Raw genomic sequence first — 26,700 nt, forward strand, 5'->3', positions numbered from 1 at the left:
CCGCCTTTGTGGAGTTTGCATGTTCTCCCCGTGCCTGCGTGGGTTTTCTCCGGGCACTCCGGTTTCCTCCCACATCCATAGAAAATGTTTTGAAAATGTTGCCATGTGTAGAGCTGGAAGTTATTTGCACATTTTTTCTGTAAAGGTTGGCACCTGTGATAAAATGTTGAGCAAGCAATTTGTTGTGTTGTTCTCACTGTTTTTTCTTTCTTTCTTTCTTTCTTTCTTTCTTTCTTTCTTTCTTTTTTTTCTTCCTTTCTTCCTTTCTTCCTTCTTTTCCAGAGCAAGGAAATAGCATTCCAGCTCCAGGAAGACTTAATGAAGGTCCTTAATGAGCTATACACGGTAAGTAGTAATTTCCCCTTTTTGAGCTAATGTACCTTCAGTGCTTTGCCCTGCGCTGGCTCAATTAGAACAGCTGACAAATTCTGCATACTGTAATGCCTCCAAATACAACTAATAACAGATACTTTATTACTACAGACAATACAATAAGATACATTAAATGGTTACTTAAAAAATAAAAAAATAAAAAAAAATCCCATCACGAACAAACAATAATTCATAAATATGATATTCTCAGTATTGTGATAACCTGAATTTAGGTACACTTAAGGGGAAAAAATTGTCACTATAAAGGATGAGAACAGTTCATGTGTTCTAACCGCAACAGTGTGCTACTCTCAAGTCAATGTACAGTATGTCACTCTTAACACACTCGTGGATTTGACCTGGTTTTTAGCCCTTGTGGATAGATGTGTACACACAACATTGATTCATGCACACTTGGGTAAGCTCTTGCGTCAGAAATCCAGAGTCCCTATGTCTGTCCCCACCAGTGAAATAGCAGGTCTGGTTGGTCTTTAAATATGTCAATCTAAAAGAAGCAGCAGATTAAACAGAGCGGTGCCAGATTCCAGACCAGTAAATGAGGAGTACATCGCCACAAGGTCAGTCAACCATCCCTAAATTAGTGTGAGTTGAGCCAAACCCCACCAAAGGCAAAGGCTTCCACATCAGGCTCTGCGCGGTTCCCTCTGTCCAGAAATAACTCATTTTGAGAGAAGAAAAATGTTTAGATTACAAGATGGGTTAGTTTGAATTTATGCTAAGGCTGAGGGTTTTTGCAAGTGTAGTGCTTGCATAGGTTCCGGAGCTGTAATTTTCAGAAGTTTATCTTCTCTCACACTCTGGCAACAAGTATAAAATTATACACATTATACATATGTTAGTGACACTTATGTCACATGCCTCATGGACCAAGTCGACATAGCAGTCCTTGTGTCCTCGCTGTTACATACAATAGATTTCACAGTGTTCATTAATATTTGAATGTATCAGGCTTAAATTGCAGTTGCACACTATTGAATCGCACTAATAAATGTAATAAATGGTAATACAGTGTTTAGAATAAGGATTATGATATTTCGGCGGTAGAGTGGTTAGCACCTCTGCCTCACAGTTCTAAGATTGGTGGTTCGAATCTGGGCTCAGGCCTTCCTGTGTTGAGTTTGCATGCTCTACCCGTGCTTGCGTGGTTTTTCTTTCGTACTTCAGTTTCCTTCCACATTGCAAAAATGTGTGTTTGGTTAATTGAAGACTAGAAATTGTCCTGAGGTGTGAATATAAGTGCGAATGTGCTTGGCTTGTCACCAGTCTAGGGTGTACACTGCCTCTTGCCGAAGTCAGAATGGATAGGCTCCCGCATACATGCAACCTTAAGAAGTACAAGCCTTATAAAAGATGGATGGATCTGTTGTAAGGTGTGGTAATGGAGCCAGTTGAATGCAGACTGGTCATCAGCTTCTGGAAGGATAAGTTGGGTGACCTGAAAGAGAATTAAGGGGAGGATGCCTTCTTATCTGTTCAAATGGCGTCACCCACCGTTGGAAATGGCTCCCATTCTGGGCGACCAAATAACCATTCGGCGATGAGTCCAAGAAGTCAAAGAAATGTGTGGTTAGTAGAAATAATCATCCAGGACTATTTGCACTTGCAGAAGTTGTCTTCAACGATGGATTTCCTGGTTGATCGCACCTTTCCAGAAACAATAGTGAGCCAAGTGCTCCCAATTTCATGAGGGTAAGAAAATCAAGAGGATGCGTTCAACACATCAATCAATCATGAGCAGGGTCGGGCAAATTATTATTATTTTTTTAAAGTAATTTTTTATAATTACCGATTATTTTCTACAAAAAAAGTAATTCAATTAGTAACTGAATTACTCCTTCGTAAATTAATTAGTTCCACAAGCCCGTGAGCACCGTGTTGATGACACCTGTTAAAATGAAATGGACACTTCATACAATAAAATACTAACAGAAACCGTATACAGTATACACAAATATAAAAAGATCAACTATTATAATGTTGCTGTGTGATGAACCTTTACTATTTATTGCACCTTATTGAGTGTGTATATACAGGTCTTTCGACAATGTCTGTTAACATTGCATATGTAGCCCTAGTCTGACCAACATTTTGGCAACTAGTGCTTGATTGAGTCCAACTCACCGGTGGACAACGGCAGCATGTCCTCCACATCATACATTGCTGCCACTTTGTAAAGCTCGGTCTGAGACAAAATGTGCGGAGCAGAAAAATCGATCTTCATTTCTTTTGATTGCGTGGCACTGTTTTCGTCGTCTTTAACATTAATGGCGACTCGTTTTGTAGAAGTATGTGCTGTTGACAGATGAGCATTTGATGTACAGTACACTTTTCATTTTAATTGTATTTACAGCAAAGTAAAGTCTATACTCACAGTTAAAGAAGGCTGCTTTAGTTTTAGATTATAACCGGCCTGTCGTTTATCCTCAGTCCTCACACTAACTACTCGACTCGTGTGCGCGACTATGCTTGGTTTTCTTTGTGTGTCAAAAACACCTGCCCAACTCTACCTCTTATTGTCCATCATTACTGATGTAGTTTTTTCATGCCCCCTCACAGAGAAAAACGGGGGGAAAAAAAAGCCTCTCAATTTAGAGAACTTGCTTGTTTGATGAAAACGGGCTCAATGGACTAATAATTAAAGTAATGGTCCACGTTTTATAGGAGTTACGGGAACGACATTATCATGAATGAAAAAGTAATGAATTAAATTATTGAACAAATTAACACTGTTAGTAATGCTGTTTATTTATAACGGGTTTACTACTATCATTGCTCATCATCAAACATGGGTCCATCACTATGATCCAGAGGCTAAAGGCCACCACCTCCAAGGAAGGACCGTGTCCAATGCTCAGTTCACTCTCATGCTGTAGCTCAGAGTAGCAATGACAGATTTTTGGGTTGACGCGGCCCTTATACTGTACTTACGGGAAGTAGGTCGGGGGGAATGTTTTATGCACACTTTTTGTACAGTGTTCTGGCTTCGTTATATTGCAGGTCATTGTTGGAGCCCCCACTATTTCTCCAATTTTATATTATACGCGCACACACACACACACACACACACACCGGTGAGCACATCTGCCTCACACGAGGGTTCAAATCCGGCCTCTTCTGTGCGGAGTTTGCATGTTCTCCCCGTGTCTGCATGGGTTTTCTACGGGTACTCCAGTTTTCTCCAACAATCCAAAAATGGTAGGCAGATTGAAGACTCTAAATTACCCGTAGGTGTGATTGTGAGTACCAATGGTTGTCTATATGTGCCCTGCGATTGGCTGGCGACTACTATATGTATGTACTGTATATTCAGTCTTTCTGTAATATGTTCCATGCATTAGGAGCAGAGTAAACAAAAGCCCTTTTACCCAACTTTGTATGTGTAGCTCTTGTCTGTACTTTATACTGTATATGGAATTAATTGTTCATACTAGATACTAATTGTACTGTTATTGATTAAGTCCGTGTATAATGGATTCATACTCTACATTGAGTGAGTGTTAGTATTACACAAGCTGCAACAATTTCCTGAGGCTGATGATTCAATACAGTTTAATCTAATCAACAGTTCATTAGTAACATGATGCATTTCATTCCCCTGCACTTAAAGCTTCTCTTTAATACCTTCCCTTCCAAACCAGAGGGTAGCACCTCTGTGTGCGTCCTCGCTGTACCGTACTACATACAGTAAAGCAACAATGCATGTGGTTGTTGTGGGTATGAACCTGTTGAACTAACTGCCATGTCATGAGGGTGAATGAAGTGACTTGAAGTATAGTTTTATGTACAAACAAGTTGTCATAAATACAGTTTAATGAATTATTAGACTCCTAACGTGAGACTTGATTGAGACAGCGGTTCCATTGTGTAGCAAACAAGCATTAACAGTTTTTCTTTGCAACCTTCCTTTTCTTACTCCAGGTGATGAAGACGTACCACATGTATCACTCGGAGAGCATTAGTGCAGAGAGCAAACTGAAGGAGGCTGAGAAGCAAGAGGAGAAGCAGATTGGTAGGGGAGATCCAGTTTTCAGCATCCGCATGGAGGACAAATACCAGAAGCGCAACTCTGTGAAGAAGATTGAGAAAATGAAGGAGAAGGTACATTATTACAGCATAGGGTCACATTTCTCAATCAGTAAGGCTTATTTGTGGAGGTTCTGTTTAAAGGATACCTGAACCTCAATGTTCCTTAAAGCAAGAATACATTGTATGTGCGAGCACTACACAGCACTCTGATTAATATTGCGTTTGTGGAATAAGAATTAAACAGAATAATTATTTAACATAAGGGGGGGGGGGAGCCTTGTTGGGAAAAATCGTTATCAGCTGCAGACCAGAAGTGACGTTGAAGCTACAGTTGCGAGTTGCCTGCTAGCACAGCACATTTAACTGTGTTTGCAGACAGTTTGCAAAGAGCAATGAATTTCTCATTCTATCCTGTGTGCACGATTGCTGAGATGGAAAAAATGCAGCAGTCATCAGAGGCAGCATAGCGAAGAATAAAATCAATGTACATCAACTTGTTGATGTGAAAGAGATCTGCAAAAAGGAATCCAGGTCAGATCACAACTGAGTTAATACATATAGATGATGGCATTTATGATGGTTTACTATGTAGCTTTTGTACATGTAATGAAATTCAATATGTAGCTTGTCATTGCTGGCTATTTACGAACTCTATGGTTTTCTTAGTTAAATAAAGTGGGCAAACATGCGAACATGTCACATTCTTGCAAATTTGCACTTGCGAGAGTGGAAAGACCTAAAAATGGCGGCTCCATAAGTGAGTACACAAAGGCAGAGGTTTTAGAGTAAATACTTCATCGATGTAGAGTGAGTAAACAGCCACTGATAAAGAAGATTTGCATATTTAAAATATAACAAAGTTTTGACCCCTTGGGTTTAGTTCCTCTTTAAGTTCTGGCACATTTTGATACAAAAGATTAAATGTCCATTGGAAAGGATTATTTTTTAATCTTACTGGAATTTTGTAGTTGAGAGTATTGAACTATAAATGACATGGAAGTATGTGCATCAGAGTGCATTTGTCATTGGATGATGACTAACAGCCTTTCACCTGTCTCCTTGAGAGGAAGTGTAGGCTGAAGACTAATGGTTCCATAGATCTAATACCATTTTTCCATTTTTGACTCACATCTGCTTTTTATAAGTTGATGTTTGCCAGGCATTCTCTGTGGGGTATGCAGGGATATAAAAGCACAATCACAAGCCAATTCTTGAATCATTGCATTACTCACTACACCTCACAAGCTCAGCTGTTCACAGTGTCTCATTTTTGCTTCCAATTGTCCGTTAGCGTCAAGCCAAGTACTCTGAGAACAAAATGAAGTCGATCAAAGCACGAAATGAGTACCTCCTGACACTGGAAGCCACCAACTCGTCTGTTTTCAAGTACTACATCCATGACTTGTCAGACCTAATTGACGTACGTATGAATACATGCTTTTGTCAACATCTGTGTTATGATGTAGCTGACACTGGATTTGTCAGCTGCTTGTCAGATTTTAACGTGTTGCACTTAAGGATTGTTTTACACACCATTAGAAGAGATTTGCTGTAGAACACGTAAGCATTAAACCAGTGAGGGAGCCAATGTTGGTAATTGCAGATAATCTTTCCTCTCTCGCTCTCTCTCTCTCTCTCTCTCTCTCTCTCTCTCTCTCTCTCTCTCTCTCGCTCTCTCTCTCTCTCGCTCTAAAAAAATGTATCTGTGGTTCAGATTGCCAGCAGATTGCTTCGAGTGACTTTATGAAATCCTGCAGATAAGCATTAGTTAATATTGTTGCCCTTTAACGGGATTGAGCAAAGGATAGATTTTTATCATGCAGTTGCGATTTGTATTCCAGACAGGACTGAAGGAGGTGACTGAAGTATAATCACTATTCCGCAGCATGCTGTGTGGTGAAATTAGCCTTCACTTCGCCTTGCTCACAAGCCTTCAGATCTCTCCAGGATTTGTGTTTGACAATTTATGTGCAAAGCTGCCTGCATGTGCAGTATTTGTAGACTCATGGACATTTCTTTATTAATGGAGGCTTATGGTGTAAAATAATGATTTTTTTTTTTTGGTGTGTTTGTGTCTTTGGAACACAAACTTTGGCCATCTTTCTAATTATAGACTATTTCAAATATGTTATATCCTGAGCATAATGTTGTTCTATAGGGGGGCAAACCAGTTTTTTTTTTTTTTTTTTTTTACAGTAGTTGTGTCCATAAATTACCTCCAGTTTATCATTTCGTCTAGTGCTGTGATTTGGGATACCATGCCAGTTTGAATCGAGCCTTGCGGACTTACCTGTCAGCTGAATACAACCTGGAGACATCTCGCCATGAAGGTCTTGACATAATTGAAAATGCAGTTGACAGTCTGGATCCGAGAAGCGACAGGCAAAGGTTTATGGAGATGTTCCCCACGGCCTTCTGTCCGCCTGCAAAATTTGAGTTTCAGGCTCACATGGGAGATGAGGTAAGTTTGATTAAAAGCATTGTAAACAGGGAATGCAGTAACAATATGTTAAGGAAGATTTCATTTTGAAAATAATGGTCATGATTCAAGGCAACTTTGCCGAGAACAATTTGAGAAAATAATTTCCAGATCCGTCACGATGGCCGACTGGTTAGAGCGTCTGCCTCACAGTTCTGAGGTCCGGGATTCAAGGCCCGGCCCCGCCTGTGTGGAGTTTGTATGTTCTCCCTGTGCCTGCGTGGGTTTTCTCCGGGCACTCCCATTTCCTCCCACATTGCAAAAACATGCATGGTAGATTAATTGAAGACTCTAAATTGCCCGTAGGTGTGAATCTGAGTGTGAATGGTTGTTTGTTTATACGTGCCCTGCGATTGGCTGGCAACCAGTTCAGGGTGTACCCCACCTCCTGCTCGATGATAGCTGGGATAGGCTCCAGCGCTCCGGCGACCCTTGTGAGGATAAACGGCTCAGATAATGGATGGATATTTATTGAGAATCAGAGTCGATTAGTTGAACAGAAGAAGGTTTCTAGAGGGGAGTGAGAAAAGAAGACAGCAGAAGAAAAAACACTAACTGTAAACTAGATGAGGAAAGTAAATCATTATATATCTAGAACAATGGATGCATTAGATATAAGTGTTGTATGGGGCAGTAGTGCTACACCCTGTGAGGGAAGGACAGGACAAGATAAGACAGGACAAGGACAGGAGAGTAAGCATGCAGGATAAGGGTAGTGTAAATTCTAAACGTCTATAGGACCAGAGTGTGAGTGAGGGGATACCCAAGCAATTCGCATATTCATGGGTTATTTGTCGCAATAAGTGAGTACACACACCCATCGAAAAAGTCCCAGGGGTGTGTGCCTGCGGACACATGCAAGTGAATTGACACCGTTTCGCATGCACAATGACAGACAAGTGTCCTGTAATTGCTGTCCCTGCCCCGCGGAGGCTGAGGATCCCACCCAAGCAAACAGAGAGGCTGGGTCGGGTCCAGGAGTCCACTCGAGACCAGCCCGGTAGACGGGACACACACCGAGGGACCCCGACAACCGGCCACCTGGAGGAGGCCGCAAAGACCCAATGCCATCCCCCCCAGCCAACAACCACCACTCCACGCGGCCCACAAGGCAGCCAGTTCCCGCCCAGCCCGAGGGCGAGACAGTGTCCCTTGTTTGAGGGAAAGGAGGGCGGATAGGGGCACCCGACAAGGGAACGATAACTGGTAGGAACCTAGGGAGCAGTCACGGGGCATGAGAGGGGAGCGCCAACACCAAGCAGCCATCCAGCCCAGGGTGCCCGGCCTCAGGAGCATCGCCATGAGGCTAGTGAAAATCCACCTCCTCCCTGTTACTATGACTGCCAGGTCCCTGACTGGCAGTCATTGGCCCTACCATGTGTATCAGTGCCCCCCTGAGTGGGAGCAGGGTTGCCAGGCTCTGCTGCCTAACAGCCAAACCGCCCCAACCCAAGACCCAGGTTAAAGGCCTCTTTCTACTCCCGCGCATCCGACAACGCCCGCATTGCATCACGTGACCGACGCATTGGCCCGCGCGGCCCCTCTGCGTCACTTGCCGCACACACAGCAAAAATTGTTGCTGCACGTGGAATGTCGCGGAGATCAGCTCTCGTGATTGGTCCGTTTTAGTCACATGCTGTGATGACGTACTCACTGTTCCTCTTGGTTCCACATACCACCTATGTCGCCACCTTCATCGATTTTGCAGCATAATTAAACATATCATCTGGTCATCTAGGTCCATTTATTCTAGCAGACACTGTTCCACGGTCGCCATTGTTGTTGCTTTGTTCCTTGTTACGGACAGGAAAGTAAAAACGGCTACCAGAAATGGCCAAAAAATGCAGAGGAAACTCCACCCTGTGGCGTCATAGGCATTACCAGCTGTAGCGACACCCCCAACCTGGAGAAAACCCCACAGCAGGCCCCACAGCCCAATCTGTGCAGTCTAAACAATCTTGAAATTCCATGTTTGGTTCATTGGTCCCCTTCTTCACAGTTTTTACCACAGGCTACACACATTTAAGTTTGTGTCTGTATGTTGCTATTAAGTGAATTACAGTGACCAGACGAGCCCAAAGGTGCAAAGGGAATAGCACGGTATGAGTCCTTCAGCGTGGAATAGCAGTGGTCTAGAATGTAGTTTTCCCTCATGGAACAGTCAATGTGCTGCTTGTATTTAGGGAGTTAAGTCCCCAAGAATAATGAGTGGTGAATCTGAGTGCTTTATTTGAAGTTTGTTTACTTTGCCTGGGGCGGATGTAAACACGGCAAGTAAACTGAATGAAGCAGACTCGCACGGCGAGTAGAATAACTTAGTTCAAAAACAGCGACTCCAAGTCCAGGCTGCAGTGTGTGCTGAGGTCCGTGACATCAGCACACCATTTTTCGTTGATGTAGAAGCACATTCCGCCAACGTTTGTTGACCCCTGATAGCGTGTTGCAGTCCGTTCGGTGAAGTCGGAAGCTGGGCAGCAGTACGCCGCTGTCGAGGATGCGTTCACAGAGCCAAGTCTCCATGAACCAGAGGGCAGCAGAAAATCTAGTCTTTACTGGTCTCTGTGAGGGGATGATTGTTGTCCGTTTTGTCGGGTAGAGAGCGTAGATTTGCGAGGTGACTCGACGGAAGTGGCATTCGAAATCCTCTGCGTCAGAGCTTTACTTGCACTCCTGCACTCTTCCCTCTGTGGCGCCGTCTTCGCCTCCTCCATGTGCCATAGAGCGCAGCCGTTGGGAAGTAACTGAGAAAAAACTTGATTTGTAAAAGTTGGTGAAAGACGGTTCGGTGTCGACTAACTAATGTTTAGCAAGTCTTCCCTAGTGTAAAACGCGTGATGTCTCCAAAGATGAACGAAAAAGACAAAAACAAGGACAATACTGGAGAGCACATTACCGAACCGACCACTGCGAACCATCGCGTTTTAATTGAAAACGTACTACTTCTTGGATATATTCACCAGTTTAATAGCTGAATTGATAAATGTTTGCTTTTAATTGCACTACCAGAGGCAACTGTGATTAGCAATGGGGGAAAAAATTTTAATAGGCTTATTTGTTAAATGTCTTATCCATCCATTCGCAACACCGCTTATCCTGGTCAGGGTCATGGGGTGCTGGAGCCTGTCCCAGCTAACTACACGCGAAAGACAGACGACACCCTGAACTGGCCGCTGGTCAGTCACAAGGCACATATAGACACGGACAACTATTCCCATTCACACCATCACTGAGTGGAACGGAACCCATGCTGCCTGTACCAAAGTCAGGTGAATGTCATCAGTGACTTTATTAAATCTATTATTTTTTTAAAAAGTATTTATTTTTCTTTTAGGTTTGTCAGATCTCAGTGCAGCCGCCAGTGAATGGAGAGCTAATACTGAGGTTCCAGCAGCTGCAGTCTCGCCTGTCTACTCTGAAGATTGAAAATGAAGAGGTAAAACAGGACCAATTTTAAGCATCGATTATACTGTACATTGGGAATTCCTTTTGTAACATTACATGTAAAATACCTTCAAAGAAGACTCCTGTGGTTTCAAAGATTGCAGTCACATCCACCAGACTGCTCTCACACATCTGACCTGTTTCCTGTCTTGCCTCTGCCTTTTTCTCAGTTTCTTTCCCCTGTCCACACACAGACCCTTTCCAAAAAATTACAATATCATGGAAAAGTTTATTTATTCCCATAGTTCACGCACTCTTTTACTACAAAGCCACACTGTTGTAACATGTGCAGAATGTGGTTAGGCATTGTCTTGCTGAAATAAGCAGGGGTGTCCATGAAAAAGACTTTGCTTGGATGGCAGCATATGTTTCTCCAAAACCTGTATGTACCTTTCAGCATTAATGGTGCCTTCACAGATGTGTAAGTTACCCATGCCATTGGCACTAACACAGCCCCATACCATCACAGATCCTGGCTTTTGAACTTTGCGTCCATAACAGTCCGGATGGTTCTTTTCCTCTTTGGCCCGGAGGACACGATGTCCAGAAGTTCCAAAAACTATTTGAAATGTGGACTCGTCAGACCACAGAACACTTTTCCACTTTGCATCAGTCCATCTTCGATGAGCTCGGGCCCAGAGAAGCCGTCGGCGTTTCTGGGTGTTGTTGATAAATGGCTTTTGCTTTGCATAGTAGTTTCAAGTTGCACTTACGGATGTAGCGCCGAACTGTATTTACTGACATTGGTTTTCTGAAGTGTTCCTGTTTTCTTGAAAGAATTGTACCCATTTAACAAATTCTGCCTGGGTAATCAAACATACGAGCACAACTGTGTGTTTTCTCTTTTACTAAATAAAAGTAGGGCTGTGAATTTCAAAATAAGAGCAGGCAAATAAGAAAAAAAGTATTACGTGTTCAAAAAAAGTGCTTAACTTCAGAATAATTATTTGAAAAAACTAACAAAATACAGATAATACTTCGTGTTTTGATCATATGGGTAGAAGTAAAATCAGGCATTGTAAAAATGCATTATACATAGGTAGAAGGGTTTTACAGAATTTTGAGCTCAGCTTTGGGGGTGCGTATTATACGTGTGTGCATTATACACGTGTGTGCATTATACACGAGAAATTATGGTACTTGAAAGTGTTTTAATTGTGGGTCCTGAATCTATACTCTATGGAAGTTTAACTTTTTGAATGGAATTACGGAAATAAAGAAACTTTTCCATGATATTACATTTTTTTGGAAAGGGTCTGTATGTGCACTTTTCTGAATACTCCACAAAGACTAACTGAGGTGAGGGTATATGGTTCTTTCTATAGTGAAATATTTTGTGCAGAGGACTTTTGATGAATGATCATGTATGACGTCATCTCTCCAAAAAAAATAACATACCAGATTGTCAACCGGAAAAAAAAGCATTAATCTAATCATTAGACATTCAACATACCTATTTACTGCATTAGTTCGAGGGAGAGGCTATGATGACAAGCCTTGTCCTTGTCTATGGTTTAAATGGATGTCCTAATGGGTCCAAATAGAAGGACACTGCTGTCTTGTGTTATTATTACCAGATGGCCTCGCTACCCTGGCACCGTGTGCAAGAGACATCTTTGAAAAAATGAACGTTAAAAGCATTTTGACGACCTCCAAACATGAACTGTCAAACGTAGTGAGCCGTCTTCTTCCGGTCGGGAAATGCTTCAGGGCAGTGCTTGACACAAGTGCAGCTGTTTCCTTTGCTCTTTGACTGCTGTGAAATGATGAAAAACATTGCTGATTTTACTTTGTGTTAGTTGTGGATTTATGTTATACAAGAAGATGCTGGCTTTCATTCCCACTGAGGGAGGTTTAAAGTCTGATACATGCCTCTCATTCATGTGAGTGTTTCTCAAGGATACTGTTCAATCATTCAGCGTGATTAATCTTCCTTTTAGGTTAAGTAATACATATGATTTTGTGAATCTCTTGAGTCTTGACAAAGGAAAACAGAAATTATTTCACTCTATGTGCTCGTCTCACACCATACTTTATACACAAGCTACAGTTATCATGCAGTACATTTTCCTTGTCAGGTTGTTTATTTCCCCAGATAAAAGCAATAAGCGCTCTACTTATGGTTGGTTGATGACCAGATTGCATATTTACTACAATGTCTTTTGAAAGCTGCGAACTGAGATCTGAGAACTTTTGCTAGGTGTTTACTGTTCATAATTTACTGACATACTGCTGTTGTTTATTATATTAATGTAAAAGTTGGGCAGGTATATTGTCATTTTCCTTTACATTTGAAATGTTTGTCTCCAATACTGTGCAATGAGGGCAAAGATATGCACAACAACATTTATGAGTTCCTTTGACAAGGCCCAAGCAGTAATGGAAATGCTGCTGAAAAGCCTGCACCTGAGTCTACAATCTGCCACCGCCCTTTTGCCCCTTTGAGTGCATGTCACAACATTGCTTTTTCTTTGACTTATTCTTCAAGTGTCATGGGCTCGCATGAGAGGGGTTTAGGGGCTGTGATGACACAAAGTGCTACGAATCCTGTCATCATTTTCGTCATCTCATCTGTCTCCAGGTGAAAAAAACATCAGAGGCCACTCTCACCACCATTCAGGACATGGTGACCATTGAGGATTATGACGTCTCGGAGTGCTTCCACCACAGCAGATCAACCGAGTCGGTCAGGTCCACTGTGTCAGAGACATACCTCAGCAAACCGAGCATTGCGAAGAGGAGAGCCAACCAGCAGGAGACTGAGCAATTCTACTTCATGGTGAGTCTAAAGGTGGAACTAAGAAAGAGGGAAACTCTTGAACGACTCGCTATTATAGAGCACCTTTGGTTGATTGGCCATCTATATATTTTGGTATTTCACAGTAAATGCTGTATTTCTGTATGGTGAATTTAATACATGGTAGAAATGTTTTGAAATAGAAGAAAAAAAATCGATGCTAAATCAAGCTGATGTAGACGAAACATGTTGGAATGGCTCGCCCGTCCTTCCTCCTCTTCTGGCAAAGGTGGAGGTATCACAGACTAATCCCATGATGTAAGCCTTCTACTTACTTGTTCCAGTCTGAAAATGTACAAGCTCTGAAGAAAGTTAAAAATGTCTCTGTGTCCTTTGCCCCTGGCTCTCTTAATAACGATATCATAGTGGGCGATGTGGCAGGCAGCTTTGCAATTACACTAAATTCTCTACAGAAATTCCGTGAGTTTCTGGAGGGCAGCAATCTCATCTCCAAACTGCAGGCCAAACATGATTTGCTGAAGAGGACACTTGGTGAAGGTACAGGCACATTCTTCTCAGTGAAATGTCTTATTTTCATACAATTGTGTTCTTACCTTTCTATTCCTCAGTCTAAATGATTGATGTAATCTATTCAAAAGTTGACATCTTTATCATTGTCGCTATTCAAATAATCATCATACATAAATATTTTGAAGGTGTTCCTTGACAGTAATTTGGAATATCTCAGATTTGAAGGATTCTGTGAAATTATCCACCTTAGTCACTGATTTTCTCCAACTTCGACTGCAATGTATTATAGGGAGCGGAATGGTGGACGGGTGGTTAGCATATGAGCCTCACTGTGTTGTGGTTGTGGGTTAAAATCTGGACTCAAGCCTTCCTCCCGCATTCTAAAAACATGGTTAATTGAAGATTTTAAATTGTTAAAACATGGTTAATTGAAGATTTTAAATTGTCGCTGAGTGTGAATGGTTGTTTGTCTACTGTATGTGTGCCCTGCGATTGGCTGGCGCCTAGTTCTTGGTATAGCCCAAAGTCAGCTGGGCTAGGCTGCAGCTCACCTTGCTGCAACCTTGAGGATGAGCATAAACGGTACAGAAAATGGATTGATGGTATTAGAGGGGTGGCTGTTGTTTCATGGCACTTTTTCGCCACTGATGGAATCCTCAGCCAATGTGCAAGTAAATCTGCAGTGTGTCTGCCTGTCACTGACTTAGCTAAATTTAAGACCAAGTGGTCTCAATGAAACTGTCCATGGTTGTAGGTAATTATGCTATGTAATCATATTGATGAAGCCAGGCATCGTTCAACTTACTCAACTCACTCAAGACAGGTCAGATCCTGTTCATGAAACAGAAAAGAAAAATGGAAGCTATTTTGTTTCATCTTTATTATTCTGTCCAAATTAACTCTGTTTGTTACTAAAGATTCATGCCCCACTGTCCACCTGGCAGTATATTCTTGTTCCGGCATTGACGTGACGAAATGAGGCCCATGTTTCTGTTCAGCTCTGTGCTGCGGTTTGTGAGTAAAAATGTGTGTCGTTGGATTTGCGTAGAGAACCCAACGGTCAAGGTGAATGAAAGGTCTCATATGCTTCTCAATGTGTATCAGCAAGACACTTCTCGTCAGAATCTGACAGGTCTACTCACCAAGCATTGTTTCTATTTTCTCTCTTCAGGCCACAGAGCTGACTACATGACCACAAGGTAAAACAAAAAAGCCCACTTTTCTTCAGGACCAGCACATATTCACAACCTCATTCAGTTGCATCAGCAAAAATTTGGCAGCATGCTTACATGTTAAAGAGGAGACTCAATCGGCAATTTTTAATGATTAATTGATGATTATACCTAAGCCAATATGATCCCTTTGGTGGGTTTGATAGAGAAGACAGGGCTGTAAAAATGCTTCTTAATGGGTTTTAGCAGCATCTTCATAACTTGACTGATTCAACATAATTCATGGACATAATGGTTACAGGACAGTAACATTGCTGAAGAAGATTGCATTGCTGTCTCCTAATGCATTTTTTGTATTCTAGACATCCCAATGGGCTGTTCAAAACCCACACTGGCACCAGGCGGGCTAGACCCCGCTCTGTTTTTAATGTTAGGTTATTTAATGGAAATATGGAGTCATATATCAAGGTACTGATAACCACACTGTCCACTCAACATTGCTCCTCCTCCTCATTTTCTCTCTTGCTCCAGCTTTCTGGCCATTTTCATGGGATCCCCCAAGCCATTTAAGCTGCAGTTTAGCTTTAACCTGCAAAACACTTGTCTGCGCCTAAACTGTAGTGGTGCTACTGATACATCGGAAGGGCTTTTGAAAGAGAGAAATGTCACTGGGATGGCTAGATGTTTGTCTCAGTCAGTTTCCCTTTACTCAATGTTGAGCCCCGCATCACTGAGCCTCTCTGGCATCTCCAGAGAGCAGAGTCCAGTAAAAAGATCAGGATTAGTGACAGTCTGTGTGGATGCCAAACTGATAAGGTTTCTCCTCCACTCTTTTCACTGCCACAACTGGTGACTCGTGCCGTCATTTTCTGTCCAGTTCTTTTTGGTTTAATGCCAGCACAAAGTGGATTGAGGGCGCACTCGTGGTAAAAGCTTAGGTGGACAGCTGCTGTGGTCCTAATATGGGTCTTGCTTGTTTCTCTCTCTTTCGCGATGCCTGCCTGTAAGCCGTGGACGACGGAACTCACATGCTCGTCATCAGGTAGACATGTTGAAGCATCTTGGGGAGCCTCTACTGCTTGCCTGCTTTTTCTAATGCCTTCACGTTTCGGTTTTTATGTATCATCTGACTCGGACAGATATGACTTAGTTACAGTTGAAGTTTCTGCAAAACAAAGAAACACCAAAAAAAACCAAGTACAGTTCTGCATTACAGAATGCTGTGTGGCAAATAGCACAAACACCTTAATGCTAATGTCTTGCGTTGTACACTTTGTGTACTTTTATTTAAATGCACTCCAAATTCTTCAAAATTAGGTTGCCTGTCCTGATGAAAACATCTTCCAAGGCTGCTAAGTATATATCAAAAAGTGGGACTATAACCCCTAACTGTAAGGCTATTTACAATGATGGTGAAACAAGAAAAATGTGTGCAGGCAAATAGTAACATGCAGTTACTCCTCATTAATACACTTGTAATGAATCAAGGTTTCAGGATCATAATTTAATCTGGGTTCAAATCTGTCAGGTTTGGCCTTTCTGTGTGGAGTTTGCTTGTTCTCCCTTTGCTTTTGTGATGTTGGGAGTTTTCCCCAAAAAACACGATCCTAAAATGTTACTTGAAGGTGAACAAAAAGCTCAAATGCATAGACTGATATCTTTTGAAAAGTACCTGTGTTTGTGTGAACTTTACCCATTTAGGTAAATGAATGTCATAATAATCAATCACCTCTAATCCTTGCAAAAAGATATTATTACATAATTCTGCTGCACCAAACATTTTCTTCAGCTGTCAGAGGCTTCGCTTCAACAATTGATAGCCAGTATTGGCATGGACCCTTTTGGACTGTGTACAGACCCCTGGGAACTGTAAACAGATCCACTGTATCATTAAAAACACGTGCTGCTTTCCTGTGCAGTACTGATCTTTAGCAGTGGCTGGCACAGAACCAGAACAAGAGTGCAGCACACTTCTGAGGCCATTGAGAAAATGTATCTTTATGGAACTACTTTGCTTCTGCTGTGTGAGGCCCAGTCTAAATGATAATCACTTCAGGCAGGCATTTGATGTGATTACCGTATTTTCGCGACCATAAGGCGCACCGTATTAAAAGGCGCAGTCTCAGTTACGGGGTCTATTTCTGTATTTAACACATACATAAGGCGCACCGTATTATTGGCCGCAGGCATGGTAAACATACACTAGCTTAAAACATACGCTAGCATGCATGCTAGCGTATGTTTTTAAAAAGGCAGCGGGAGCAAAACTGAGTTTGGTTGTACTTTATTGTAATATTTAACAATGTACTCACATTATTTTTTGATCAATCCTCATCCACAAATCCATCGAAGTCCTCATCTTCTGTATCCGAAATGAACAGGTGGGCAAGTTCTCCATCAAACATGCCGGGTTCCCTCTCGTCATTGTCGGAGTCAGTCTCGTTGCCGGGGGGCTGTTCAGCAATGATGCCAGCCTTTTCCTGCTTCCATGGATTCGTTGATCTTGAATTCTCTCGCGGCTGCTCGATTCCCATGTTCCTCCGCGTAACTGATAGCTTGCAGTTTAAACTGTGCTTCGTAAGCGTGTCTTTTCGTAGGTGCCATTTTCGGGTTTCGTTAGCCAAACCAAACCGATGTTGTTTTGCACAATACGCATACCGGCACTATATACCTACTTGGGGTGTGCCTTTAGCGTCCTCTTTCACGCGCACCCTTCCCCCTTTAACGTCCGCATACTGTCCTCGGTCACGTCCGCCTTTCCTCTATATAAGCAGCGTGTCGGCAGGAAATGCTCCCAGTCAGTCAAGCGGTCACAAGTCACACAACAATATTTACAGATTTGGGAACTCGGTGCACATATAAGGCGCGCCGCATTATAAGGCGCCCCGTCCATTTTGGAGAAAATGTAAGACTTTTAAGTGCGCCTTATGGTCGTGAGAATACAGTACTGTCGGAGACAAAAAGTTAACATTGAACCACAGCTATGTGATGCATACCTCCCTGTAATAGTAAGTTATTGGACTAAAATACTTCATAAACCAAGCAACTGATAATAATCGGAAATCGTAGCTGAAGTCAACTCTGTCTGAGTCAACACTACAATAACCCTCCTCACTTGCTCTCTTAACCCACCCATATTAAAAAAAAAAGTTGTGCATGTTTGTATGCTGTCGCTGTTCCACAAAAAAAAAAAAATATATATATATATATATATATATATATATATATATATATATATATATATATAAACACATCCAAATTAGATTAAAAACTAAACACTCAAAGAAATTTGACACGGTTTTTGTTGGACAGTGACAACACTTTTGATTCGTTGATGTTAGAACTCAGCTGATTATTAGACACATGAGAATAAACGTGTTTTGATATTTGATTGGTCCAGAATAAATTTGGCAATCGTGTTAAGACTAAAACTTCTTCTAAATACAATAGTTTCCATCAAGTGTTAGGAGTGTAGTTTTCAAAAAAAATATATCGATCATATAGCCATACTGTGCAAATGCCAAAACACATAGTGGATTTTGATTTTGATCCAGTTATTTAAATAAGTGTCTGAAGTTCATGAGCAGTTGCTTTCTTAATTTAAGAATGTATTAGCTAATCTTTTCAATCTTTTCAAGGATTCTGGGCAAGCTATTCCACGTGTGGTTGAGAGCTGCATTCGCTACATAAATTTGTATGGTGAGTTGTTTTTACTGTCCCTACTATAGGATAGAAAGTAATGCAAGAACCACCCGAGTCCCGGGCCTGAAACATTGAGTCCCAGCAATTTATCATCACGGAATACAGATACAGTAATCCTCCGGGGTATCACGGTTCTTGTTTCGCGGTCATTATTTGTTATTCTCTTGTATACTTTTTGTTGTACAATATTTTAGTTATCCACTCTCTCAATATATTGTGTTTAGGCCTGCCACAATCGCACATTTTTTAGAGCAATATATTTTGCCGAAAACCTTTTTTTTTTTTTTTTTTAAATGCCACTGATATAATGAAATTAGAGCATAATAAAATGTTTTACACATATTACAAATTCTTCCCTGGTAATCAAACATTTGAGCACAACTGCGTAATGTTCTCTCATTTACTAAATAAATGTAGGGCTGCATTTCACAATAAGAGCAAGTAAATAAAAATAGAAAATTATACGTGTTCAAATAAAGTGCTTAACTTAAGAAACATCTAGTCAGAATTTCCCCTTTTGTGTTTGCCATCTTAACACAACAGTCTCAAAATAATTTTACATATTTTAACTTAACAAATCTTAACAATTGAACTTTCAGAGGTTATGTTTGTTGAAAACCTTTGTTTTGGTTCATATTGGCGTTTCACATATACAGTATGTACTTTTAGTGCTCTCAGTGGGAACTTCCCACTAATAAGTACCAACACAAATGACATGGATCGTTCCATTTTAAGCACTGTTTGTTCCAAATGTTCTCTTGCTTTATCGGTCATTTTCTGATCTCGCGAATTTTTGCGTTGATCAATTTTAAGTGGTCGAGTTAGCCGTTTTTTTACCCCAGCCCTATGTGAAATTTTAAAGATGAGGCTTTGTTCTCTTATCTGCTGCATTTTGAAGCAGCAAATTGTTGCCTTACAAAAGATAAATCTAGAAAGAGACAAACAGCAGGCTTATTAATAGCTCATTTTGAATCTTGACCTTTTTCCCTTGTTAAATCCTAATCCTAGTTTGGAGACACTTTTGTATTAGCTAACTTTAATAATCCTTAATTAGGGATGTGGAGCGATATAAAGAACAAAATGCGACTTTCTCGAACCAAGCACAGAGTCTGTCTGTTCTACTTGTGAGGATACTTTGCCTTCTGTTCTTATTTTCTGACTGTCTTTCTGTGTCTCTCTGAGCAGGCCTCCAGCATCAGGGAATATTTCGAGTATCTGGATCCCAGCTGGAAGTCAATGACATTAAAAATTCATTTGAAAGAGGTATTTACTTATCAAAACATTTGGATCCATAATGATCTCACCATGATACAGTTACACTTAAATGTATATTCCAACTAACTCTATGAATGTGTCCATGTTAAAGGAAATGACCCTCTGATAGACGACGAGAGTAATCATGACATCAACTCGGTGGCAGGCGTGCTTAAACTCTATTTCCGTGGCTTGGAGAACCCTCTTTTCCCCAAAGAGAGATTCAGTGAACTGCTGTCCTGCATCCGTAAGTATTTCTTATTGTATTACTGACATTTGTTTGACATTTTCAAACGTTCATTCATTCATTCATCTTCCATACCACTTATCCTCATTAGGGTCACGGGCGTGCTGGAGCCTATCCCAGCTATCTTTGGGTGAGAGGCGGGGTACACCCTGAACTGGTTGCCAGCCAATCGCAGGGCACATATAAACAAAAACCATTCGCACTCACATTCACACCTACGGGCAATTTTAGAGTCTCCAATTAAACTACCTTGCATGTTTTTGGGATGTGGGAGGAAACCGGAGTACCTGGAGAAAACCCACATAGGCACGGGGAGAACAGGCAAACTCCACACAGGCGAGGCCGGATTTGAACATGCGTCCTCAGAACTGTGAGGCAGATGTGCTCATCATTCGCCCGCCATGCTGCCCCATTTTCGAAATGTTTTGTTGTATTATTCAGTTCAGTCATTATTTTGAGGTTGATAGATATACAAATATCAAAATGAGCCCTGTTTCTTGCTTGGCTAGAAACTGGCGTCGAATCCCCATAAAATGAGTAACATTTTCATTCCCTTCTGACTCGCTCAACTTGTGTGGTCTTTAAAAATATATATATATATATATTTTAAGATTTCAGGCTATTACACAGGCGACTTAGCAAAGAATCAGGGTCAGTGTCACGTGTGCACGCTTAAATGCCTTGTGCGACATTGTGTATGTTGTATGTGTTCCTGGGTGACCTTAAGCACACTTGTGCAGGATGAGTGATGGAGATTCCTGTTTACATTCCCAGCTCAACTTGACTGTGATTGCAGTTTGGGCTGCGCGCCCTTCAATGCACCATAATTGGGGGGACCTTCAACGTTGAGCTGCTGAGATGAGCCTCGGGCTAACTTTTCAATTCAAGTGCTCTCAGTTGATTGATTTTTAGCAGCACTGCAGCTGCTCCTGTATGTAATTGTGCAATGTGCATCGTGGAGGTTTTGCTTCAGTCTGCTGCACAGGCTGTAGGTGATGTGCAAACTCCCATCAGAGTGTACTCTCTCTCTAGATGTTTGCTTGACCAAAGACCCATGCAAAACCTTAGTTTTTTCACAAAAGTTTTAATCTGTCATATGTATCCTAGGTGTCCAGATGGCACAGAGTGGCTGGAGGGTAATGACGCTATTTGTAACAGCCAGGAGAGCAACAATGCAACCAAATAAAACAAATTGCCACCATGGACAATGACATCGATATCTATGAGGTCTTAATGACTTTTACCAGGAAGATGCTGCTGTAAAGGAACTTTTTTTTCCCTCTCATATATTTAACATCCTTTGTCATGTTTACTACTGTAGGAATAGAAAATCTGTATGACAGAGCGCTGTACATCCGCAAGATCCTCCTGACCATTCCCAGATCAGTCCTTGTTGTGATGCGGTACCTCTTTGCGTTCCTCAACCAGTAAGTCTTTATGGGGGTACAATAATCAGGAAGTCCCCCCACGTTGAACTTGTATTCCATTTTATTTCTGTCCACAACTGCTATTTGCGGTTTGTCTGAAAGGTCACGCATTTATGTTTCTCTGCTTTTTTTCCCCACAGCCTATCTCAGTACAGTGACGAGAACATGATGGATCCGTACAACCTGGCCATTTGCTTTGGGCCTACACTCATGCCCACACCGGAGAGCCAGGACCAAGTCTCCTGCCAGGCCCACGTCAACGAGATCATCAAGACCATTATCATTCACAATGAGACAATCTTTCCTGATGCCAAAGAACTGGATGGGCCTGTCTATGAGAAGTGCATGGCAGGAGGAGATTATTGGTAAAGTATTATGACTATAGCCATTATTAATGGGTTTTCCAACAAAAAGCACTTTTCTTGCTGTACTGCTGCTGTGTTGCCAGTGTCTCAGTCAAGTTGAAGCTTCCCATGCACAAAAGAGGGATCACAACGAGATCACACATTTTCAAAATGAGTTCATAGACTACATTGGTTTTAATTTTTGTTTTTGCGATGAGTTAAACATGGGCATGCAGCTAAACCATCTTCGTATGGCAACCACTCAACATGCAGGTATCCAGGGCCTATTGGAAGAGCCAGACTGCAACTGTGGATGTAATATATCTTTAAGACAGTTAAAGAACATTTTACTCAATTAACCCTTCCCTGGTGAATAGCTTGAAACAATCACCATCATTCAAAATGATCATTTGCTCGGGAGGATGTGATTAGGTGAACTGAATTAACATTTGAGGGGCATTCTATGCAGACGAGAAAAGGACTCGCTGAACCGAGAGTCTTTCTTTATCATCCTCTCTTTTCCTTTTGTTTGGTTGTGTCCCGTGCTTCGCCACAAGCTGGCACGGTTTTATCCCTGGCTAGAGCTAATCACCCATCTCAGCACGACCACACATGAAGCACTCCTGGCTGTAAAACAAGAGGTGGTTGGTGACATGTTACCATGGGAGGAGACGGTCAGGGGGTAATCTGTTCTACAGAGATGTGCTCAGCTCTCCCATTTGGGACAAGGAGGCCAAACTACAGATGGATGAACTAATACACATCGAATACCTCCAGTATAATAACCACTCTTTTCACTTTATGAGTGCAAGCCTTCTGTCTTTCCACCTGTCCAAAGAAGCGATAGCCCCCTCTGTATGATAAATCAATGACTGCCTCTTTGTCTGCATTTCCCCGCAGTGAGAGTCCCTATAGTGAGCATGGAGTATTGGAGGAGGTTGACAATGAGGGAGGCACAGAGACACACACCAGTGAAGATGGTGAGTGAAGGCATAGATATTGCATTTAATATTAGTACTCACCCATCATTATTATTTTTATTATTATTATTATTATTATTATTTTTTTTTTTTTTAGCCATTCCACGAAGTAAAACACCATATTCATAACGTAACTGTTGTACCAAAGCGCACAGTCATGTCACACAATTCTTCCTCAATGGTTTTGTGAGGGTCAACCCCAGCTCACTGCAGCTAATCCTGCCTTTCAGCCTGTTAAATGCGTAACCTTGAAGGGCCACTGGGTTTGGGTTTAAAGGGATGGACGACTATTAGTATTCTAATGTTTCAGCCTCTTCCTTGGGGACACCTCAGCATCCCTTTTTTTCTCAATTTTGGTCAACACCAACTGAGACCCTTTGCAGACAAAGACAAACTATTTGTTTGAAGATTTAGGGTCAGGTTTAGCAATTGCAATTTAGCTTTTTCAGTGTGTCATAATTTGTAAGAATGAACATAATGTGTGTGTATAGTATGTCACGAGTGTCAAAATGTATAAGCATTTTATTTGTATCCGTTTTTTTATCTTCTTATAACCACAAAATATGAAGGATCTGGTAGCAACTTAGACAGTTTCTGTCATTGAGATACAGTCAAGATGTGTGAACAGACATGTTCCTGAGCTCTGTTGAACATAATCTGCATCCGTGATATTATGTCTGGTTCAAATTAAAAAGTGACCGCATTGGTTGAGGTGTGAAGACCAGGTCTTGTCGTTGTCATTCAGTCAAAAGTAAAAGAAAAATGCATAAATATGGTGAAACGTGCTAACAAGTGAGAAGTTGGACAGACGGCCCGTTATAACCTCTTTCCAGTTGTTTATTTGCATGCCATCTTTCATCATCGTTTGATTAGTGAGCAGTTTTCAAAGCGTGAGGTGTCCTTCCCCTGAGAGGTGCCAGGTGAAGGCACACAGCAGGTTGGAAAAAAAATATATATATGTATTGATATCTGCTCGTTTAACCTTCGCTATATGCTATAATGGATACATTATTTGTATAGTTAAAGAGAAGACAATCTACAAAAGTAGGATCAAGAAAATCAGTTCATTGAACACAGATATAAAAAGACTTTCCCTATTTCTCAGATGTCCTTATAGTGAAATTTCTAAACTTCAAATGAGATATTTTAGGTATGTATTTTGGTTTGCCTTTAAATGTTAAAAGTAGTCCACAATGTTGATCAACTCAAACCCCAGGGACCAAATACAATTGACTGTAGAGGGTTTACCTTGGAAATATATGTTTGGTTGATCTCTTATCATGACTGCAGTTTTTATTCCCTCTAATTTTGAATTGTCTTCCACTGGATGATGGTGGTGGTCAAAGTAATTGCCAGAATTTGTCTTGGAGGATTCCCACAAATGCACAATGACACACAAATCTCAGCAGTGGACTTTTTAAATTAAGGGAGTGTGATGAATAGATAATCTCTCATGGAGGACATCCCTCTTAGAGTCTGTTGTCATGTTTCTTTAATCCTGTAATATGAAACCTGTGTGATCTCATATAATTGAACTCAAAACAAAAAACGGTCGAGCTACCCAAGTAGATCATTCTGACACAGAGGGAATACTATCCTGTAGTCATTTTGTATATAGTAGCTGTCTTGGAATCCCCTTGTGGTGTCAGGCAGTCCTGCTGGAGTGTCTTGGAGCTCATTAGCTAAAATAGATGATCTCGACATGCTGGGGTCACACTGGACCAGTCATACCAGAAGTGAAGTAATATGTCGCTAAAACATTTATCATGTCTTACTAGAATGGAATAGAGAGAGAAGGACAATAAGGAATGATAGAACATTGTGCTTACATGCAGTGACATTATTAGTGCTACATCTTCCCCACCATCGGTGCATGGACGCCGTAGTAGCTGGTGATTTTGCCACAAGGTCGAAGTTGAACAAACTGGCACATTGATTATAGATCACATTGTAGCAGGACACGATGATGTCCTCGTTGTCAGATGCCCCCTCGGGCAAATGTTTTATCGGATTGTGCATGTTGAAGGGCAGTATTCTATGTTCCAGAGAGGCATAGCAAGTCTAGACTTTAGCAGTTCTTTAACAGACTGGTCATGGACAGCGTGCAACGTTCAAATTATTTAGTGATTCTACCGTACACTGCAAAAACTTAATTAAATGTCTGAGTTCAAGGCAAAATATACATTTTCTTTTTCTGCCAATATATTTCTTCTCGCCAGGCAGTTTTTGTGGAAGAGAAGTTGATTTGCTTATTAACTTATTGAGATTCCATTTCTGGTTATGAGTAAGTTTACACTGCAAAAAAAAAAGTCTGTAAAGAAATAAGCAAAGTTTCCTAAAATGTAGCCACATTTTCTTATTTTGAGCAATACACATCTGCCAATGGAATAGGCAAAACTTTCTTGGCTAGAATTCCTAAAACAAGTTTATAAATCTAGCACCTTTGAGATAGTAACAAGCCTTGAAATTGGAAATATTTGCTTATTACAAGGAAGAATTTAAAGAAATGTTTGCTTCAAATAAGTGGTATATTTCATGATTTAAGAATGTTTTACTCAATTTAAGAATTTACAGCTCACTTATGAATTAAGTTTGCTTATTACAAGTCAGACATTTTGTTATATCGGAATTGTTTGCTTAAAATAAGTCATATTTTCATGATTATTTTTTTTACTTAATTTAAGAATTAAAATCTTTTACTTTGTAAAAAAAAAAAAAAAAAAAGAAAAAGGCTTACAGTAGGACATTTTCTTGAAACAAAAGATTTTGTTTCTCCTTTGAGCTCGTTCAAAGAAATTCAACCGTAACTAAAAAAAAATTAGCAAAATCAGTTTAGAATAAACTGAGAAACAAACTCAGTTTTTTCTTTTGTAAAATAAAATGACATAAAATGTTATGTTTATGTTTTATCAGTTTTTTTAATACAGCGGTCTACTTTTCTTTATGCTCGTATGTGAGGAACATTAAAATATTACCGACTAAAAATGTATTAAAACAACTTTGAAGCCAGTGTCATGGAACAGAATGTGTTTGACTTTAGAAGTTCCACTGAAACTGAAACTGAAGCAGGAGGAGGAAAAATCCCATGTGCCGGCAAGGGTCCGCTTTATTAACAGCATTTCCGCCGGAGCTAAGCCCAATTAATTCAGACAGTAAATTCCTGCTTGTCACAATTCATTGAAGTCACGTCACATCTATTGCGTCTTTCCTGACGACCCAGTGAGGCAAGCGGCTGCTATTAAAAGGCTTGGGGAGTACAATAAACAATCAATTAGATTGAAAAGAAAAGAACACATTGAGAAATGAAATGATACACACACACAACATATATATATATATATATATATATATATATATATATATATATATATATACACACACACACACACAGCGGCTGAAAGAAGTATTGAACACGTCACCATTTTTTTCACTAAATATACTTCCAAAGGTGGTATTCTTGACAAACATCTGCTGCCATCTACGAGGATGATGAAAATGAAACGAGGGTGGACATTTCAGCAGGATAATGATCCAAAATATATATTTCCCAGCCATTCACTCTTCACCTAGCAGTTTATATAGAGGATGTGTGTTTTGGTAAGGCTGCATCTGTCCAGGGACCACACGTCTGACTTGAAGTAAGTGGGAGGAGGGCAGGGAGGAACTAAGATGCTATTTTTAGATCCATATTGCTGTGTTACTCTAGTGCACGCTGGCTTAGAGATGTGAACACGAACGAACACTTAATGGCGGAGACTTTCAGGACCACCAACTGTACAAGTGAGCAAGTGACCAACACAGTCGTATTTGTAGAGTTCTGTTCACTGTGTTTTTATATATATATATATATATATATATATATGGTCTTACAGGTGCAATTTTGTGTATATGTTTATCCTTAAACTGTTTTAAGCAAAACAGCAGCAAACAAAACATATTTGATAGTAAGTAATGATTTTCAGTAGGA

General features: G+C 40.8%; 1 protein-coding gene across 6 annotated transcripts in view; it reads left to right on the top strand.

The window, feature by feature from the left end:
- srgap1a (SLIT-ROBO Rho GTPase activating protein 1a) overlaps nt 1-26,700 on the top strand; it is an 82,081-nt gene that overhangs the window by 38,679 nt on the left and 16,702 nt on the right. For 4 of the 6 annotated variants that reach the window (XM_061676771.1, XM_061676773.1, XM_061676774.1 and 1 more), the window contains 15 exons: nt 283-345; nt 4,312-4,491; nt 5,711-5,839; nt 6,659-6,880; nt 10,230-10,331; nt 12,921-13,118; nt 13,550-13,634; nt 14,779-14,806; nt 15,142-15,247; nt 18,418-18,478; nt 19,667-19,744; nt 19,848-19,982; nt 21,304-21,409; nt 21,550-21,774; nt 22,654-22,733. In XM_061676771.1, the coding sequence (XP_061532755.1) occupies nt 283-345; nt 4,312-4,491; nt 5,711-5,839; nt 6,659-6,880; nt 10,230-10,331; nt 12,921-13,118; nt 13,550-13,634; nt 14,779-14,806; nt 15,142-15,247; nt 18,418-18,478; nt 19,667-19,744; nt 19,848-19,982; nt 21,304-21,409; nt 21,550-21,774; nt 22,654-22,733 (1,798 nt within the window). The other 2 variants (XM_061676772.1, XM_061676776.1) reach the window with 2 other exon arrangements.

Source organism: Phycodurus eques, chromosome 5 (genome assembly GCF_024500275.1).
Source record: "Phycodurus eques isolate BA_2022a chromosome 5, UOR_Pequ_1.1, whole genome shotgun sequence".
NCBI lineage: Eukaryota > Metazoa > Chordata > Actinopteri > Syngnathiformes > Syngnathidae > Phycodurus > Phycodurus eques.